Source organism: Anabrus simplex, chromosome 7 (assembly GCF_040414725.1).
Source record: "Anabrus simplex isolate iqAnaSimp1 chromosome 7, ASM4041472v1, whole genome shotgun sequence".
In the NCBI taxonomy this organism is placed as follows: domain Eukaryota; kingdom Metazoa; phylum Arthropoda; class Insecta; order Orthoptera; family Tettigoniidae; genus Anabrus; species Anabrus simplex.
In genome coordinates, this window is record NC_090271.1 from 23698604 (window position 1) to 23718440 (window position 19837).

The 19837-nt window shown below is 41.9% G+C and overlaps 1 protein-coding gene across 1 annotated transcript; it reads right to left on the reverse strand.

Annotated features, from left to right (window-relative positions):
- Positions 1-260: 260 nt before the first annotated feature.
- Positions 261-13917, reverse strand: LOC136876870 (uncharacterized). Its single transcript, XM_067150630.2, has 3 exons — positions 13870-13917; positions 6115-6564; positions 261-1641 (listed from the first exon to the last, which is right to left on the reverse strand). Exons 1-3 carry the CDS (start codon positions 13882-13884, stop codon positions 481-483), a joined length of 1626 nt encoding a protein of 541 aa, XP_067006731.2. The 5' UTR covers positions 13885-13917; the 3' UTR covers positions 261-480.
- Positions 13918-19837: the final 5920 nt, after the last annotated feature.

A 19837-nucleotide genomic window follows, 5' to 3' on the forward strand; every position in this document is an offset into this window, starting at 1 on the left:
TTGTTCTTGCAAACCTAATGTAGTTTGAGTTCAGAAGAACACGGCAATTGACCAAGGGAGGGGGCGACACTAACACTCAGTTGGGGCCTCACGGGCACCATCCTCGCTCACAAGTTTTGCGTCCCTGGGGACGAGTGGAGAAATTGGCAGGAGACATCTTTCTCGCCATTTTAGCTTGCTCTTAGAGTTGTAGTTTGCCAGGAAAAGCATAATGATTAATTGAAATTATACATAGTAGATTTATTGATATATATCTGTTTATTGTTTCAAACTTAAATCGTAAAATCACAGTTGGTGTTTACGAAGTATTGCATGAACGAACTACAAGTATTTATTCATTACACAAGTGTAAACATGAACAGAACAAGTTGCAACAGCTGACTACACTAATGAGAACTCCCTCTGTCGTCTCAGCAGAAATGAGAGCGATTAGAGTTAAAGCGTACAGTAGGAAGTGTTTGATACAGTGGCGTGACTGCGTCATTTACTAGGGGGCAGGTAGGTATTGCTTGGAGATCCTCCGAAACCGCCAGGTCTTCCTTGGGAACCGAAGCCGCCTGCTTGCTGGCCACTATAGCCACCGGGGCCTCCTTGCCCTCCGAATCCACCAGCACCTCCGTTAAATCCTCCGGATCCACCGAATCCTCCAGTACCACTTCCAAGTCCTCCACCAAAACCTCCTTTTCCTCCCTGGCCACCGTATCCTCCTTGTCCGTCAGAACCTCCATTGAAGCCTCCAGGTCCTCCAAATCCGCCATTTCCAAGTCCGCCACCAAAACCTCCTTTTCCTCCTTGTCCTCCAGATCCTCCGTATCCTGTTTGTCCACCAGAGCTTCCAGAGCCTCCATTGAAACCTCCAGATCCTCCTTGTCCACCAAGTCCAGCAGAACCTCCGTTGAATCCTCCGGATCCACCAAATTCTCCAGCACCACTTCCAAGTCCTCCACCGAAACCTCCTTTTCCTCCCTGGCCACCGTATCCTCCTTGTACACCAAGTCCAGTTGAACCTCCGTTGAATCCTCCGGATCCACCAAATCCTCCAGCACCACTTCCAAGTCCTCCACCGAAACCTCCTTTTCCTCCCTGGCCACCGTATCCTCCTTGTCCACCAGAACCTCCATTGAAGCCCCCGGCTCCACCAAGTCCACCACCTCCAATTCCAGCACCAAAACCTCCTTTTCCACTCTGTCCACCAGATCCACCGTATCCTCCTTGTCCACCAAATCCACCAGAACCTCCAAGACCACTCCCAGAGCCACCAAATCCTCCATTTCCAAGTTCTCCGGAGCCTCCATATCCTCCCTGTCCACTTCCATATCCACCTTGTCCTCCTAGACCATTTGATCCTCCTGCATAGCCTCCGTTGGCACCACCAAATCCTCCGCTTCCGCTCGCAAGCCCTCCGGAACCTCCAAACCCTTTTCCACTGGATGGTCCTGGATAACTAGGCTCACCTTGGTACTGCACATCAGCTTGGAAACCTTCTTGGGTTGCCTCATACCGCACTGTCTGTTTGCGGCCATCGGGGAGCAAGACGTTGTAGGCACCTTGAACATTACCACCGTCACTGCTCTCCTGGCGGTCAAAATTGGTACCAGTATAGGCATCATTCACATCATATTGGAAGTTGTAAGGTGTGGGCTAAAACAAAGAAATGCAAAAGTACTCAGTATTTATGTTATTATTTTCATTATAAGAGCATCGTTCAAATATTTTTTGTGTAGATCATTACTCAACAGACAACGAAAAAGAAATGGTTTACTCTCAATCTATGTACTAGCCACTAATAAGTCATTCGTCAATTGAAACTAAAACACAGTGCGTTATCCTCTAATCTTTGTTTGCAATAATAGTAATAAATAATAATAATAATCGTATGGCCTCAGCTACCGTGTGCAGACATTTCGATTTGACGCCATCTGGCTGTCTGCTCGTCAATTTCGACGTTCCGTTTTACTCTAGGCCCGCTAGATGACAGACAGAGTAAACCGGATCTCTCTTGGGTGTCTACGGCTGAGATTTAATGAATTTTGTCGGGTAAACACCAAATGTGTCACCAGAGATCTTTTACATGCCGACATCATACGACATGGAGTATCGAATGGACTTTTTTTCCGCCCTTCAAAAATCCGACTACCTCTGCCGGGTTTGAACCCGCTATCTTGGGATCCCGAGGCCGACACTCTACCACGGATCCACAGAGGCAGCTTGCAATAATAGTAATACGTCATAAATGCGAATTTATTTCTTCGAAATAGGTTGAGGTTGTTGAGATACAGGTTAAAAGCACGGACACACGTAGGACTTTTTGTTTCTCTTAGGTTAGTTTATTACACTTTTTCTGTTCGAGTAATCACCATTATTTACATTTCTACACTTTACAGAGTTCTTTCGTGCTGATATTGACTAAGCCAGTTAAATAAATAAAACATAGTGGCATGTCTCCAAATGCACTAAGAACAAGTTCGAATGCGTCATTAGCGTAATTATTACATCGATAATAACGGTCAAAACAATACTATTCTTGTATTAATCTTCGAATTACGATCAACATTTTTGTAAACTACATGGACTAAAATTGAAGAAAAGAAAAAATAATCTCTGGAAAGCCCATTTTATTCCTAGAATTTATATTTTAAGTGCTATTAAGAAATTTGATTAGTCCATTCAACAGTAAATGTATTAAACATAAGTGAACGTAATGTTTCTATATCCATTACTAATGAAACATTTTATTCAATAATGAACGTTATGATTATAATAAGATATTTTGGAAGGATAGGCAGGCGAAAGTCATCAATCCAATGAACAAGTCCTGGCAGTTCTTTGTAAGTTCTTCAAAGTGAAACAGTTTTGAAGCATTTTCTACCTATGAACTCCAACGGTTCGGTGGGTTTCATCTTGGTCTCAGCTGGCCTCTAAAACTCCAATCCAGTTCTACTTTAGCCCAATTTGCGAGCAACTTGGCCAGCCTAATGCCATTTAGAGATTGCTTTTCTCTCCAGGAAAAGTCGAAAGTATTCGAGACGTATCGAGAGCAGGCCTACTCCTTAATCAATACCTTTACAGTAACTGTACTTACGTAGATCACTGTTATGTGTAGATTACTGTATTGTAACCATATATTGTAAGTAAAACATGAGAAGTTTGGTTGTAATTGTGAGACAGAAATCTGTTTAAGGAGTTTCGGAACAATAAATTATCTTCTTCTTACTTACGGCGTGTATAAAGTGTTAATCAGAATTAGAAGAAGACAAAGCGTTTCATTTTAAATAATTCGCATTATCAAGCATAATTACGCGTGAAATAACATAGGCCTACATTTAAACGCTACAAGAGTAAGGAGCAATAATCTTTGTACTAAGTATACCATTTCAGTCTTAAGAAAGGAATGATAGCGGCTATGGTCCCAATGTTAAAATGATGAATTGAGAAAAACAATTTCAGGACTACTGACAGTGGGATTCGAAGCAACTACCGCGCCAAGTTCTGAGTTTACGGATAGAGCAAGCCTTCACATTCCATCATTCCAAGAGCCTTCACGCCCTGTACGGACATGACTTGCTTTGCTTTGCATATAGGTTAAGTGGACCTCGAACCAGCCTTCAGATCATACTAACATTTTCTGACCTGGTCGGGAATCAAACCCGGGGTCTCCATTTAAGAGGTATCTTCACTACCAATAGAATACGGGACCGGGTAACTCGCTCCATCAGTATTTTTATTACATTTTAAGATGAAATAAATTCCCTTGGCATACTGTATGATAAAAATGTTATTTCATCGTTCTTATTTGCTGCAAAAATTCGATATTAACTTCTTTAATTCAAGTGGGATGCTATTTAAATGCAGACTGAACGGGCTATTTCCAGTCAAATTGAGAAAAACTGTTATGCCACATGATGACAATATCTCGATTATAGGCTGGATGGCAGAAATCAAAATGCCTGAACAGAATAACTGAGGCCATACGATTATTATTAATATTGTTATTGTTGATGACGGTATTTTTCTGGGAGGAAAAGTACCGGTACTCGCCATTTAGGTACTATTACAGCAACTTCCACATTTCTTAACATAAACTCCAATTTAGCCCCGTCGGCACCATTCACTCTTTTTTCTTCCAGAAGCTTTTTTTTTTTCTTTTTTGCGAAACTGTCCAACGTTCTTGTCGTTCATCATCAGAATCTGCTTCCTTTTGAGCCTGTGGATTTTCGATCTTGATTTCGTGATCCTCTTTACCACGTTTATTTTCGGTGCTACATTTGTGATATACAGGGTTAAAAATAGATGTGTCAATTTCTACTCCTTTAGCCTCCCTCATTTTACTCATTGCTATTTGTTTTACGTCGCACCGACACAGATAGGTCTTATGGCGACGATGGGATAGGAAAGTCCTAGGAGTATATTTTACTCATTAACATAGAGTAACTGCTTATTTGACTCATTTTGAACAATAATTGCACTTATTTAATTTACGGTAGGTTAATTCACAACTCACGCGAACACCTGCATGCTGCTGAGAGGATAATATAGAACTGATAGCTTGATGTTGGAAACAATCGGAAAGTGAACACAACTTCTTTTTTCCAGCTTCGTTACCAACTTATGAAGCCCATGAAACATATAAGCAAGTACACACTGACACCTGCTAGAATATTTATAATAATTGTATCTGTCAGTAAATAGTTCTTTTTAAAACTTCAGAAAAGGAGTTATAGGTACTGTTTACCATTGCGTGCGGGAATAAATAGCCCTGATTATAGTGGTTATGATTGTTAATTAATTAATTAGGAGGAAACTGGAAGAGTATTCAATGGGGTATTAGTTTTTGAAGCATACTGTATTGTGTGTAGATTTGATAATATTATTGTTTATTTTCAGTACACGTTATACGCTTTAACTGTAATATTCTTCTACCGTTACTCATGCATTGATTCTCTGTAGTATTTATTTATTTATTTATTTATCATATTTATTTATTTATTTATTTATTTATTTATTTATTTATTTATTTATTTATTTATTTATTTATTTATCATATGTCTTTAGTACCGGGAGTGTCCAAGGACTAACCTGGTGCAAATATTTCTCTTTGACATCCATGGGCGACCTGCACCTCTGGATGTGTGATAACAAATGAAATGTCGTATTGGCTTTTAGTGCCGGGAGTGTCCAAAGACATGTTCGGCTCGCCAGGTGCAGGTCTTTCGATCTGACGCCCGTAGGCGACCTGAGCGTCGTGATGAGGATGAAATGATGATTAGGACAACACATACACCCATCGCCCGTGTCAGCGAAATTAACCAATGATGGTTAAAATTCCCGACCCTGTCGGTAATCGAACCCGCAACTCCTGTGACCAAAGGCCAGCGTGGTAACCATTTAGCCATAGAGCCGAACTTGGATGCGCGATGATGATATACAGAGAAGGTCAAATTCGGTGTCGGCAAATGGCCTACTCTTGTCGAATGACAGCAAGGAATCTGCTCGAGGCTTAATGTCCCCATCCGACGGACTAATCACCATCAACAGCGTCATATGCCCTCACTCCTTATGAGCACTGCGGAGAGGTTTGGAATTTAATGCAGGCTTTTGGTAAGCAATCTAGTGGTTAGAAAATTTTATACTACCACCTCTCCTACCCTGCTGTCCATCATTCAGACAATGATTTATTTTCAACGGGACTCGAACTAGTTAACCATGGTGTCAGACCATAGAAACTTGACGCTTTAACGATTATGGCTACGAGCAGAGCCAATATCCCTCTATTGATATTGATGTGTATATTTAATTTAGGAAAGTAAGTAGGTTTGGCCGTAGTGATGATAGAGGGGATTAGTTTGTGGGCCATTTGTATATTTCCGTTTGCCTTCCTAGAGAAAGTAATTTTCACGACTTGTGTCCCATCCGGCGTTTCTTACGCAGGTGTTCAACCTCCCGTCCAGTTTCTTGTTCTCGTTACTTGTTACTCTTAGATCGTACACTTTTTTAATTAAATTTTCATATTAAAATCAGTTCGTACATTTCTGATTAACTTTTCATATTAAAATAAGATCTAATTTTGTGTTCCCTGTGACGCCATTCAAGTTAAATGGCAGTGTTGTTACTTACTCTTCCTTGATCGTCACCGCCTCCTCCACTTCCGTAGCCTCCAGCTCCAGGAACGCCGTAGGTTGATGAAGGTCTTCCTCCACCAAAACCGCCATTTACTCCTCCACTATATCCACTATTGACTCCTCTGTTTCCATTTCCTCCCCCATATCCTCCATTACCTCCTCCATATCCTCCATTACCTCCTGCACCTCCACCATATCCTCCAGACCCTGCTCCTCCTCCATAGCTGCCAGAACCCTCTAAACCACCCCCAAAACCTCCCTGACCACTGGAGCCAAATCCTCCATTACCACCCCCAAATCCTCCACCGCCGCCCTGTCCACCGGATGGCTTCCCGTAGGAATATCCGGCACCTCCACCTGCGCTGCTACCTCCATAGCCCGGTAAGAGCCCACCGTGAACCAGGTTGGAGGTGATCAGTGACACCATCAGGGCGATGCCAGGAATCTGGAAAGAAAAGGAAAAAAAAATATGACATCATTCAGACCTTTGTAGACAAATTGTTATTTTTATCGTTTCGTGATATGTCATGGGTATAACAGCGAGCTCCGTTTTGCTTTGAAGTGAACATTGTGAACAATTCAACTGAGATTATGTAATCTGATAGTAAGTGCTCAACATGAATCAGAAGCGCTGTACTATTACTGCTGAAATGTTTTCATTCTGACCCTGAAAGGGACGGCCAAAACCTTCTGTTAACAGTTAAAAGCCACGACGAATATTTGTTGGCTCATAAATGAAAACTTCAAAGAAACAAAACTGTCTTATGTTCAAACAATGGCCTCAAATATCAGATACAATTGAAGGCATGTCCGGGAAAACGGGTAAACCCTCAGAATTAAAAACATAAAGTAAATATTGCTGTCGTATCTTGTCGGATGAGAGTCCTTAGCCCCGAACTGAGACAGTATGGTACCAAGCGAATTCTGTCATATGTCAACATCTTGGATCTGAGTAAACGTCTACACTACACTGATCTCTCCTTTATTCACAGAATTGCTCATGGTGCTCTTAAATGCATATCTTTATTACCTCACATCCCGTTACATATTCATCCACGTAGGATCCGAAATAGATTACTATTCCATGTTAATCGTGTGCGTTTAACACTGCAGCAATACTCCATATTCTATCGCCTTCCGACATCAGACAATGCCCTGCATGAAACTGACATCTTCATTCCCTATTATCTCTTCAAAACCAAACAGAAACGTACACTAAAGGAGTAAGTTCTTGATTCTCTGTTGACAATCCGGCCACAACGTTACTAGCGGCACGGTCATCATTTTCTTCCCTTGTTATTTATTGTTATTTCATTTCTAGTGGATTTGTTAACATTAAGTTTCTTCTTTGTTAAATTTCATCGTTTGTTTTCTTACCGTTGTCCGCCTCTGTGGTGTAGTGGTTAGCGTGATTACCTGCCACCTACAGAGGCCCGGGTTCGATTCCCGGCTCTGCCACGAAATTTGAAAAGTGGTACGAGGGCTGGAACGGGGTCCACTCAGCCTCGGGAGGTCAACTGAGTAGAGGTGGGTTCGATTCCCACCTCAGCCATCCTGGAAGTGGTTTTCCGTGGTTTCCCACTTCTCCTCCAGGCGAATGCCGGGATGGTACCTAACTGAAGGCCACGGCCGCTTCCTTCCCTCTCCCTTGCCTATCCCTTCCAATCTTCCCATCCCTCCACAATGCCCCTGTTCAGCATAGCAGGTGAGGCCGCCTGGGCGAGGTACTGGTCCCCAGTTATATCCCCGACCAAGAGTCTGAAGCTCCACGACACTGCCCTTGAGGCGGTAGAGGTGGGATCCCTCGCTAAGTCCGAGGAAAAAACCGAACCTGGAGGGTAAACAGATGATGATGATGATAATGTTTTCTTACCGTTAATATTTCACATGGTTGTACAGTCGTCCGCCTCTGTGGTGTAGTGGTTAGCGTGATTAGCTGCCACCCCCGGAGGCCCGGGTTCGATTCCCGGCTCTGCCACGAAATTTGAAAAGTGGTACGAGGGCTGGAACGGGGTCCACTCAGCCTCGGGAGGTCAACTGAGTAGAGGTGGGTTCGATTCCCACCTCAGCCATCCTGGAAGTGGTTTTCCGTGGTTTCCCACTTCTCCTCCAGGCGAATGCCGGGATGGTTCCTAACTTAAGGCCACGGCCGCTTCCTTCCCTCTTCCTTGCCTATCCCTTCCAATCTTCCCATCCCTCCACAAGGCCCCTGTTCAGCATAGCAGGTGAGGCCGCCTGGGCGAGGTACTGGTCATACTCCCCAGTTGTATCCCCCGACCAAGAGTCTTAAGCTCCAGGACACTGCCCTTGAGGCGGTAGAGGTGGGATCCCTCGCTAAGTCCGAGGGAAAAACCGAACCTGGAGGGTAAACAGATGATGATGATGATGATGTACAGTCACCGGGCGAGTTGGCCGTGCGCGTAGAGGCGCGCGGCTGTGAGCTTGCATCCGGGAGATAGTAGGTTCGAATCCCACTATCGGCAGCCCTGAAAATGGTTTTCCGTGGTTTCCCATTTTCACACCAGGCAAATGCTGGGGCTGTACCTTAATTAAGGCCACGGCCGCTTCCTTCCAACTCCTAAGCCTTTCCCATACAATCGTCGCCATAAGACCTATCTGTGTCGGTGCGACGTAAAGCCCCTAGCAAAAAAAAAAAAAAAAAAAAGGTTGTACAGTCAGTGTAAGATGGAGTATTCCATACCTGTATCTAATTACTAATAAATAAATAAATAAAAAAATACAAAACAAGTCTATCGTGATCATATTAGTTTAAATACTAAAGGCGAAAGTTCTAGTTCTTGTTTCTGGATTTGCGCCATTTGTAATGTTAAGAATGGGCTAAGCCTCTGCTTCAGCTTCAATACATCTGCCTTCCGGAGGCGGGCAGTGGAAGTAATGAATAAGCATGGAAACTAACTCAGTAAATAATGTTCTAAAATGAGAAAGTATGTTTGTGAATAACTCTTTTAGTAGTAGATAATACCGATAAATTTCAGTTTTACACAAAATAATATTTTACCACGGTAATACGCTTATCGCCGGCCCCGTGGTGTAGGGGATAGCGTACCTTCCTCTCACCCGGAGACCCCGGGTTCGATTCCCTGCCAGGTCAGGGATTTTTTCTTGGATCTGAGGGCTGGTTCGGGGTCCACTCAGCCTACGTGATTAGAATTGAGGAGCTATCTGACGGTGAGATAGCGGTCCCGGTTTAGAAAATCAAGAATAACGGCCGAGAGGATTCGTCGTGCTGACCTTACGATACGTCTAAATCTGTAGGCCTTAGGGCTGAGCAGCGGTCGCTTGCTAGGCCAAGGCCCGTTAGGGCTGTAGTGCCATGCGGTTAGTTTTAGTTAATACGCTTATCATATAACAAGGATTTCACTATATCAATAATGCAGTAGTCCGCCTCTGTGGTGTAGTGGTTAGCGTGATTAGCTGCCACCCCCGGAGGTCCGGATTCGATTCCCGGCTCTGCCACGAAATTTGTAAAGTGGTACGAGGGCTGGAACGGGGTCCACTCAGCCTCGGGAGGTCAAGTGAGCAGAGGTGGGTTCGATTCCCACCTCAGCCATCCTGGAAGTGGTTTTTCGTGGTTTCCCACATCCAGGCAAATGCCGGGATGGTACCTAACTTAAGGCCACGGCCGCTTCCTTCCCTCTTCCTTGCCTGTCCCATCCAATCTTCCCATCCCTCCACAAGGCCCCTGTTCAGCATAGCAGGTGAGGCCGCCTGGGCGAGGTACTGGTCACCCTCCCCAGCTGTATCCCCCGACCCAGAGTCTGAAGCTCCAGGACACTGCCCTTGAGGCGGTAGAGGTGGGATCCCTCGCTGAGTCCGAGGGAAAAACCGACCCTGGAGGGAAAACAGATTGATAAGAAGAAGAAGAATGCAGTACTTGAGCAGGGGTAATGTTGGCACTCGATTCTGAAATCTTAAACAACAATCAAATGAACTAAAGACCAACCTGTTAAGCTTTTTTAATAGTTATAATGAAATAGACGCTTATAATTCTGTGGAACTTAGGAGAAAAGCAAAATTAACTGGTAGACCCTCACTTAGTTGTGCGAAATTCCTCACCAAATATCGTGGTCCAAGGCCCATAAATCCTGCAAATTGAAATATTTAAAGGAACTGATGGATTACGTCCAACAAATTTATCATGCATGCTACCAAAAACATTAAAATAGTTGCAAAATTTGGTAGCATTCATGACGAGCAGTTTCTGGATGCTAACCACTCTTAAATAACATCTCAAACCATAAACTTCTTGGGCAAAATGCAATGCAATAATGCAATAAACTTAGCACAATATGTTCAAAAGAAGTTATATGTAAGATCACAATGATTACTTTTGAGTTATTAGTGAATTTTAATATTATTTTAATACTGGAGATAGCTTTGTGAAGGATCGCAGAAGTTTGATGTAATGTCCTCTTTTGGTATTGATTATGTCTTCTTTTAAACTTATTAACAATGAATTATCACTCTAAGGTTTACAGGTCTAGGGAGACTTTCACTCTTAGTCTGTCAAGACTTTTCCATTTCTTCTCAATACCGAAAAAAGTGGCACCTAAAAACAATGTTTGCCATCAATATCTAGTTATTGTCTTGACCGGGGATTTGAAGTCTCTTATTCTCCTCATCACCAAACGATGTTCAAGTTAAAAGTCTCTTTCATGTCCAATAGCATTTATCTCTTAGGATATATACAAGAAGACAGAATCGTTGTCTCAGTTCCCAATGATAGTATTAATTATAATAAAGTTTAAACAGTCTTCATGAAATCAAACGTAAAACACGGTTTTGGTAAAAAAAATAAATAGCAAACGCACGTAAATGGTAACAAAAAGTATTTCACCATTCGACTTCAGTACATCATTTTAGGTGAACTTTTTCTTATCCCGAAAAGTTACTGTTCTTATTCCCTAACTGCTTACGAAATATTTATTATATGATTACTGCAGTTCTCCGCCTCTGTGGTGTAGTGGTTAGTGAGATTAGCTGCCACCCCCGGAGTTGTACGAAGGCTGGAACGGGGCCCACTTAGCCTCGGAAAGTAAACTGAGTGGAGGGGGGTTCGTTTACCTCCTCAGAAGTCCTGGAAGTGCTTTCCCTTGGTTTCCCTTTTCTCCTCCAGGCAAATGCCCGGATGGTACCTAACCTAAGACCACGGACGCTTTCTTCCCTCTTCCTTGTCTATGCCCTCCCAATCTTCCCATCCTCTCACAAGGCCTCTGTTCAGCATAGCAGGTGAGGGTACCTGGACGAGGTACTGTTCCTCCTTTCCAGTTGTACCCCCACCCAAAGTCTCGTGCTCCAAAAGACTGTCCTTGAGGTGGTAGAGGTGGGACCCCTTGCTGAGTCTGAGGGAAAACCAACCCTGGGGGGGGGGGGGGGGTAAACAGATTAAGAAAGAAAGAAAAAACGAAATAGAGATTACTGGAGTTAGTTACTCTGTTATTCCAGTAGCACATTATTATTTGCACCGATATGATTTAAAATACACAAATAGGTAAACAAAACATGTGATATAAAGAAGGTTTAGTTTTTACACTGAGAAGTTAGCGATGGTTTATGGCTGTGAGTACCAAGCTGGAACAGTTGGATGGTATTTAGGATGTACGTTCTCCCTGGATGGTAGCATAGTGACACTGAATCAGGCGCAGCAAAGCTAAGGCAGTGAGCTGACAGTATTCTGTTAGAAGGAAGTCAGCTCCCGGACGAAGGTATCTTCACACCGGTCAGTTTTCAGACCAACTTTGGTGTACGGGAGTGAAAGCTGGGTGAACTCAAGACATCTTATTCATACGTTAGAAGTAACAGACATAAAAGTAGCGAGAATGATCGCTGGGCCAAGCAAGTGGGAACAATGGCAAGAGGGTTCTCGGAATGATGAGAAGAAGTGAAGTCGATGGATGAAGCTGTACGTTTGAACTGGCTTCGGTGGTGGGATCATGCGGGGCGAATGGAGGAGGGTGAGTTACATAAGAGAATAATAGACTCGAGATGGTAAGAGAAATAGAGGGAGACCAAGACGACGATGGTTAGACTTAGTTTCTAATGACTGAAATGTAAGAGGTATAGAACGAAACGGGCTACACAACCAGTTGCAAATAAAGGGTTGTGCGGCATTTAGTAACTTCACAGAGGATTGCAGACTGAACGCTGAAGGAATGACACTCTATAATGAAACGATATGTATTAATTATTATTATTATTATTATTATTTATTATTATTATTATTATTATTATTATTATTATTATTATTATTATTATTATTATTATTATTATTATGGTATGCCTCAGCTGAAGAAATGGTTGTTTTATGAGTTGTCCCCACATGGACAACGTGTATGCCACTTTAGACGTTTAGACAATGGTTGCCAAGTTTTACTTTCTCTTAATAGAATCATCACCACCATCACCACTCTTTCGACATTCTCAGTAACATATCGCGGCACTGAAGTTAGCTACAATGAACTCACCATTCAGCGAAAAGGTTTCGAACTTTGAGAAGGTATCATATGAACATCTGGTGTTCCACTGAGTTGTTTTCCATGCCGTAAAGTACATGTCTAGTTTTGGTTTTTACCGTATGCCGTGGTTATGCTCGGCCACGAATTAACCTGGTACTCAATTTTTCAATAGGCTGAGTGAACCTCAGAGCCGTGTGCACCTCAGGAAGTGGAAATCTCGTTTCCTAAATTTTATACGGCTTCCTGAAGGGAAATTGAATTCAAGTCCTTCATTTTATGTGAACCGAACACCTCTTTACCACATAGGCCAGGCACACCTCTTGAAGACACAGCTGGTTGTATTAATCACCTTTTCCATTTTCTTTTACTGAGATGGAACGTGGATCATAAGCACATTTGACTAAAATAAAATAAACACATTCAAACTGTAGCGTTGGAAACGAATACTATGAACGTCGTGGTAGGAATCGTTGCTCAGACCAAAGGTCTGCAGATTCTGAGGCATGTTCAACTCAACGAATCCTTTCGACGTCCAATCTTAGCTTTCTAGATCGAAGCCACTACCTCACCGTCAGATATCTTCTCAATTGTTCTTATGTGTGCTGAATGGTCCACAGTCCGCAGCTCCAGGTAATCATCCCTGGCCTCGCCCGGTATCGTATATGGCGTCTCTGAGTGAGGGCAAGTTCGGTACCCCGAAACGGTGGTCTGGCCCAGGACATATTACAAGTTGAGAAAAGCCTATGCAGCGAATGTCTGCAACTCAAAGTGCAGTTCCTTGATCTCACTGACGAGGAGAACATAACCGGCTGATGGTAATTAAAGGGAAGTACAACTGGTCAACTAATCGGAGGAAGAATAGAACAGGTGTGTCCGTTCAAAGAATGGAGGAATCGGTGAAAAAATGAAGTGAAAATGAAACACTCCGTGACTCGTAAGCCAAATACCGTCGGGGTCGGAAAAGAACAGAATTTGAGCAAAGAGGCCCAGAGAGGAAAGAAGAATGTGAGGAGCCTGGCAGAAGTAACTGGAAGCAGTGCCAGGTTCAGATAGGGAGAACGTGGTGATCCACCCAGGCTGATAAGATCAGAGCCCTGTGTTCCCTCTTTCAGTCTCCCATTACAACAGACAAGGAATACCCTGGATGTATTCTACTGTCCCCCTCACAGCGGGAGGAGGAAGTCTTCCACGAAGATTGTCACAGAGTATTGCGATCCTCAGAAATGAAAGAACGACTAAGATATTTTTGGCTACACTCACTAGTTGGTACTTACCTTCTTGTTTCCCATACTGAGAGAGTATTGATGTTTGCTTTGCGAATGTTACTGGTGAACTGATGATTTTAATTGTGCACCAAGCCTCTTTTATACTAGTCCATTATTTATTGGATTATTGAAGTACTTATTTCGAGAGATTCGTAACGTGAGCAGCGTGGGCGTGGAGCGTGCGGTCGGTGGTCGGACACATGCAGATGGACAGCAGCCGCGAGCGCAGAGGTCAGAATCCCTTCTCTCGAACATTACCTCACGATAATACAATAAGATTGCTTAAAAAGTAATTCGGCCTATTAGCGGGAGAGGAAGATATCGGCAAATTATAGCGTATTATCGTCTACCTGTCATCCTATAGGATGGTTTATCGTCCGAACACTCTCATTACCAGCTTAATCGTGCAACATGGCTGTCATCATTAATTATCAAGAACTTCTGCAAGAATATTGTCCTTTACAGTGCATGGCCAACTTGGCGAATGCAGAATAAATCTTCTAATGAGGTTTCCATTACGGGTGATGTACAACGGTTGAAGTACGAGTTAATACTACCTTCCATCACAAGCAGAATGATCCATGTGACCCCATCAGCTCCATCCTAATTCTCCCGGACTCTATTGCAATTAATTAAAAAAGAAAATCTGTTATTTCGTAGCCATGGTTGCATTCCCTAACTATTGAACGTTTGATGGAGAGAACATCAATAAAAATAATCGTGTGGTCTCATGTAACATGTGTAGATATTTCGGTATGACCCAATTTTTGAGGAGGGGAGGCTCAGATAATTCCTTTATTTCGGCTTTACTTCAGCGTGGCGAGAAGCTCAACATCTCATACTCTGATGGTAAAAGTTGGATCCCTATGGTGGTAGCATCAAGAGACTTCAGCGGGCTAATTAGTTTGTTTAATGTGTTTATAAGAAAGGTTACGTTAACTTAAATACTGTTACAGTGTTTATAACAATTTTAATGCAATTAATGTGTACGACGTCTTGGCTGAATGGTAAGCGTTGAAGCCTTAAGTTCAGAGGGTCTATGGTTCGATTCACGGCCGGGTCAGTTATTTCAATCGCGTGTGATTAATTATTCTGATTCGGAGACTGAGTGTTTGTGTTTGTCCCAACACTTTTCTATTCATATTCAGACAACACACCACAATACCAACCACAACAGAAACAGGCAATAGTGATTACATCCCTTCATGTAAGGTTGGCGTCAGGCAGGGCATCCTGCCGTAAAACATGACCAAATCTACATGTACAATACAGTGTGCAACCATGACACTGCAAGTGTGGCAAAAGCGGTAGAAGAGCATGAAGAAGAATTGGCAATAAATTCACGAACTACTGCAAAATTAGCCATACAATACTGCAGAATTACCCGAACTACGGCGGATTTAACCGAGATATTACTATTCGTAAATTAATTGAAAAAGTAAATTATGATTGTTTTGAAGGAGAAAGTATAGCATGAGTCTATAAATATTATTTTGATAATTATTACCCAAAATGCGTCGTTCTACGTCGTATTTTATCTTAACATTTCTGATTAACACGAATCTCTCTCATTTATTTCTTCTTTTTTACACCGAGGCCTGCTAGGGACCACATGTCAGTTTCAATTCATCCTTCCTGTTGTTTCCAGTATTCCTTCATCAATGCACTATGAATTTTTTCTTCTCTTCCCAGACAACTTCATACCGGGTTTTCATTCCATTCTTCCTAGCAATCCCTCCATTATTAAGACTTTCTTTTTTAAATCACTCTTTCTATAGTTTTCTCTTCTCTTGCTTTATTTCTTTCTGGGTCTTTCTTGACCTCCTGTATCCAGCTCATTGTTGACATTTTCTCCCAAAGGTACTTAAATATCTGTTTTATCAGTTTGTTGCCATCCGCTCATTTATTTTTTGTAGATAATATAAAAGTGCACCGGAAAAATTGCCGTTAGAGTACGACCTAAAAGTATTCAACATGACCAAAGGAAAATGATACAAAAAGGAATACAATATTAAAATGACAGTATAGACTTATACTTTTCTTACACGGTTTATATGGGTTTGTACAATTAATTATAATAACTTGTGTAAATGAGCTAAAACTAAATTTAAAGAAAGAAAAAGAGTGTACTTATGTGAATTGATAGTATCCAGCAAGATAGAAACATTGTCATAAATTAAACATATGATTCTAGGTTGGCTGCATGTTAATTTGGACGCCCTATCACAGCTGCCAACTTGACTAGCTACATATTACAATCACGAGAGATAACCATAGAAAAACTAAACTCAATGTAAGCATCAGTAATGGAGATTCTCTTACCCTTAAAATTATACATAAGTCTGGCAGCATGTTAATTCGGACTTTTTACTCTATGAGAAGACTGAACGATCTACGACTGAGTTTATCTGCAGTATGCCCTAAAGTTGAGAATCTTAGCAAGGGAAGGACAAGGTAATACGTATAGAAGACTGTCGTGAGTAAGTCAAGTGACTTCATATTAGATCCCGGGGAATCTATCGTCCTCGGGACGAAAGGTTAGGCACTAAAAAGTAAACATCGTCGCTCTATTACCGTTTTTAATGACTCATTACTGCTGCCAACTTAACTAGTTACATATTAAAATCACCAGACATAATCAAGATAGCGGGTTCAAACCCGACAGAGGTAGTCGGATTTTTGAAGGGCGGAAAAAAAACCCATTCGACACTCCATGTCGTACGATGTCGGCATGTAAAACATCTCTGGTGATACATTTGGTATTTACCCGACAAAATTAATTAAATCTCAGCCATAGACGCCCAAGAGAGATCCGGTTTACTCTAGGTCCGCTAGATGGCAGACAGAGTAAACCGGGACGTCGAAATTGACGAGCAGACAGCCAGATGGCGTCAAATCGAAATGTCTGCAAACGGTAGCTGAGGCCATACGATTATTATTGTTTTTTTTATCATAACAAACTAAGCTCAAAGTAAGCATCAATAATAAAGGTTCACTTACCCAAGTAAATCATAAAAATTAAGATAAAATAGAACAAGATATTCATATTCTAGTCAGTTTTCAAGCTCAGTGAGGAATTAAGGAAATAAACACACACTCTCACCCTCATTCAATTTAATGTTTCTTTTGATATACGCATTAATATAAGCGTATTTTTGAAAAGTGGGATACTTCTTGAAAGACGCGATTTATGTAATAAATCTTTTTAGTGTGATTTTCAAAAGTTCCAGAACTTAGTTAATGCTTTCCTTTATGGAGGAGTTCTTGCAGATTTGGCTTCTTAGATATCGTAATTGAACGGAACAAGACCGTATTAATAAACTGATGCATTCGTGATTTCACAAGAACTGAGTTATTAAATGCATTGTTCGAACATGCCACAATCTTATCTGGTATTGTCCAAACGATTTACAATCCTAGATAAAAAGGAAATATGCTTCACTTGCAGTATACTAGCAGATGTAATAGTAGTGATTTTCACAACATGGCAGTGGCACTGCGTATAATCTCGTAAGTCAATGAAAAATATATGACCATATAGTGCCAACATGAGAGATGATCAAGTAACTATACAACGTCGTATCGGCAATCAGGGTCCCTAAACCGTATGGTTCGTGACACTGAATCGATCCGAATAGTTAGAAAATAACTATAAATGTCCACTTTCATTGCTAATAGAGGAGAAAGAGTTAGGTTGTTCCCTTAGTGATTACGCTATCGGGCTGAGGACTATACTGTATGGGCAGATGGCTGAATATTTTGAAAATTTATTCAATGTAAATTTGTGATTGGGCTTTTGATACATAGACTATTTCTGACGAATATCAAGTAAGGAAGCAAACTTGTATTTTGACATCGTGATCAGGATCTTACCTAGTAGCAGAACCACAGTGACATGACATTTTATTTCAAAAACGAACAGAGGCATTAGCCGGAATCGGAACCACGGACTCTTGGTGAAGAGTCACACACTCAACTATCACGCCCCCATTGGTAAATATTATTCCTGATAATGAATGCCTATCCATTGTTTTGTATTAAACCTGTATTTTTTTTAATACAAAGAAGCATACAAACAAACATCACAACCTGTTCTGGTGAAAATATTATCAGTGAAAGTAAGTGGAAAGACATCCCTGCTACATGTGTTAAAGCCTAGAGCAATTGTTAGGGTATTTTTCAGCCTGTCTTTGCGTATGCCCCACAAGTTTTCGATCGGATTTATGCCGGGAGAGTTCTCCAGCCAGTTCAACAATTGAATCCCAGATTCCTCGATGAATTTAATCACTTTCATGGGAACATGACAGCTGGCACGCTCATGCCGAACAACAGCTTCTCCTTCAGGACACAATTTATCCAGTCCGGCAACATTTTCCTCCATAGTATTTCTATATATCTATCACTGCTCATCATCCCTTGGCAAGGGTACAAGGAACTAACACCTTTACCAAGGTTCGATAGCTGCAGTCGCTTAAGTGCCGCCAGTATGTAGAATTCGGCAGATACTGGGTTATATCCCCACTGTCGGCAGCCCTGAAGATGGTTATCCGTGATTTACATTTTCACACCAGACAAATGCTGTACCTTAATACAGGCCACGGCCGCTTCCTTCCCACTCCTTACCTTTTCCTGCCCGATTTTTGTCATAAGACCTATCTGTATTGGTGCGACGTAAAGCCAACTGTAAAAAAACAAAAAGAAAAAACACTTTTATAAATAAAACACCAAACTAAACCAACCGCATGGTACAACAGCCCCGAAGGGACATTGGCCCACCAAGCGACCGTTGCTCAGCCGGAAGGCCTGCAGATTAGATGTCCTCGAACCAGCCTTCAGATCCAGGTAAAAGTCCCTGGTCTTGCCGGCAATCGAACGCGGGGCCTCTGAGTAAGAGGCAGGCACGCTACCACTACACCGCGGGGCCCGCTATAAGGGAAACTCCCCCAGAGCATTTTCTTGTCTGGAAATTTCACTGCCTGTTGCATGCGTATGGGGGATAGCTTTTTATAGTCAGACTTTCGTGCGTATTTTACTCTGATACTCTGCGCAAAGAAACGGAAATTCATCGGAGAAAACAACCTTTCGCCAGTCCTGGACAGTCTATTCTCTATAATTTTATGCATACTCCAATCGTTCCTTCATAATTTTTGGTGTCATAAGTTGTTTGTTTACTGAGCTCCAAGAATCCCAGGCTTCCTCTAATAGGCACTGTGAGATCGTGTATATCAGTACCAGCTGCGGAAGGTTAAATCCTTTTTTATTGACATCGATCTTATTTTCTCTGATCTCACTTGTGGCTCTTTTACGTCGAGAGCGCCCTTTGCTTTTAGGAATAATCGGATCATTCTCCCTTTTCATTTTAATTATTATTATTATTTGCTGGCGGGACCTAGTGTTTACAGTGCACTATGTCTACTGGTATGGGTTAGAGCAATTTTGTTACTTTCATTGATCTGCCTCAGTCTCATCCTTGGCTTTGACAATATGAAAGTGACTGAGGTATGAGCGATGCTAGAAATGCCATTCCTTATACAGCCAGTTCCTATTATGAATGGTGTGAAAATGATGCTCATAGTGTCGGATGTTGCATGCATTTCAGTGGGCTTGTCAAATGATATGTGATAGCAACTTCTGGCTCAGTGCGGAAAGCAACTTGAAACTACCTCACTCCTCATTTCACTAGCACGCCTCTTCTATGATGCCTAGGCCATCTATGACAGCTAATGGCGGTGTAAAATCCACCTTACAATACAGCAAAAACGTACATTTCACTAAAATTTGTGTCAGCGTTGTTGGCATTTCTACCAAACTAGGATCAGTAAGATCAGTTCTAACTCTTGAACATATTAACAGGAAAAGCAAGAAACACAAATGGAATAGCATTACGGAAAATGTGAAATAATGATATTTTACTTCCTGTTCACATACATTTGCACAATGGTCTTATGGTTCGATTCCACCTGAAGTAGTCCACTTT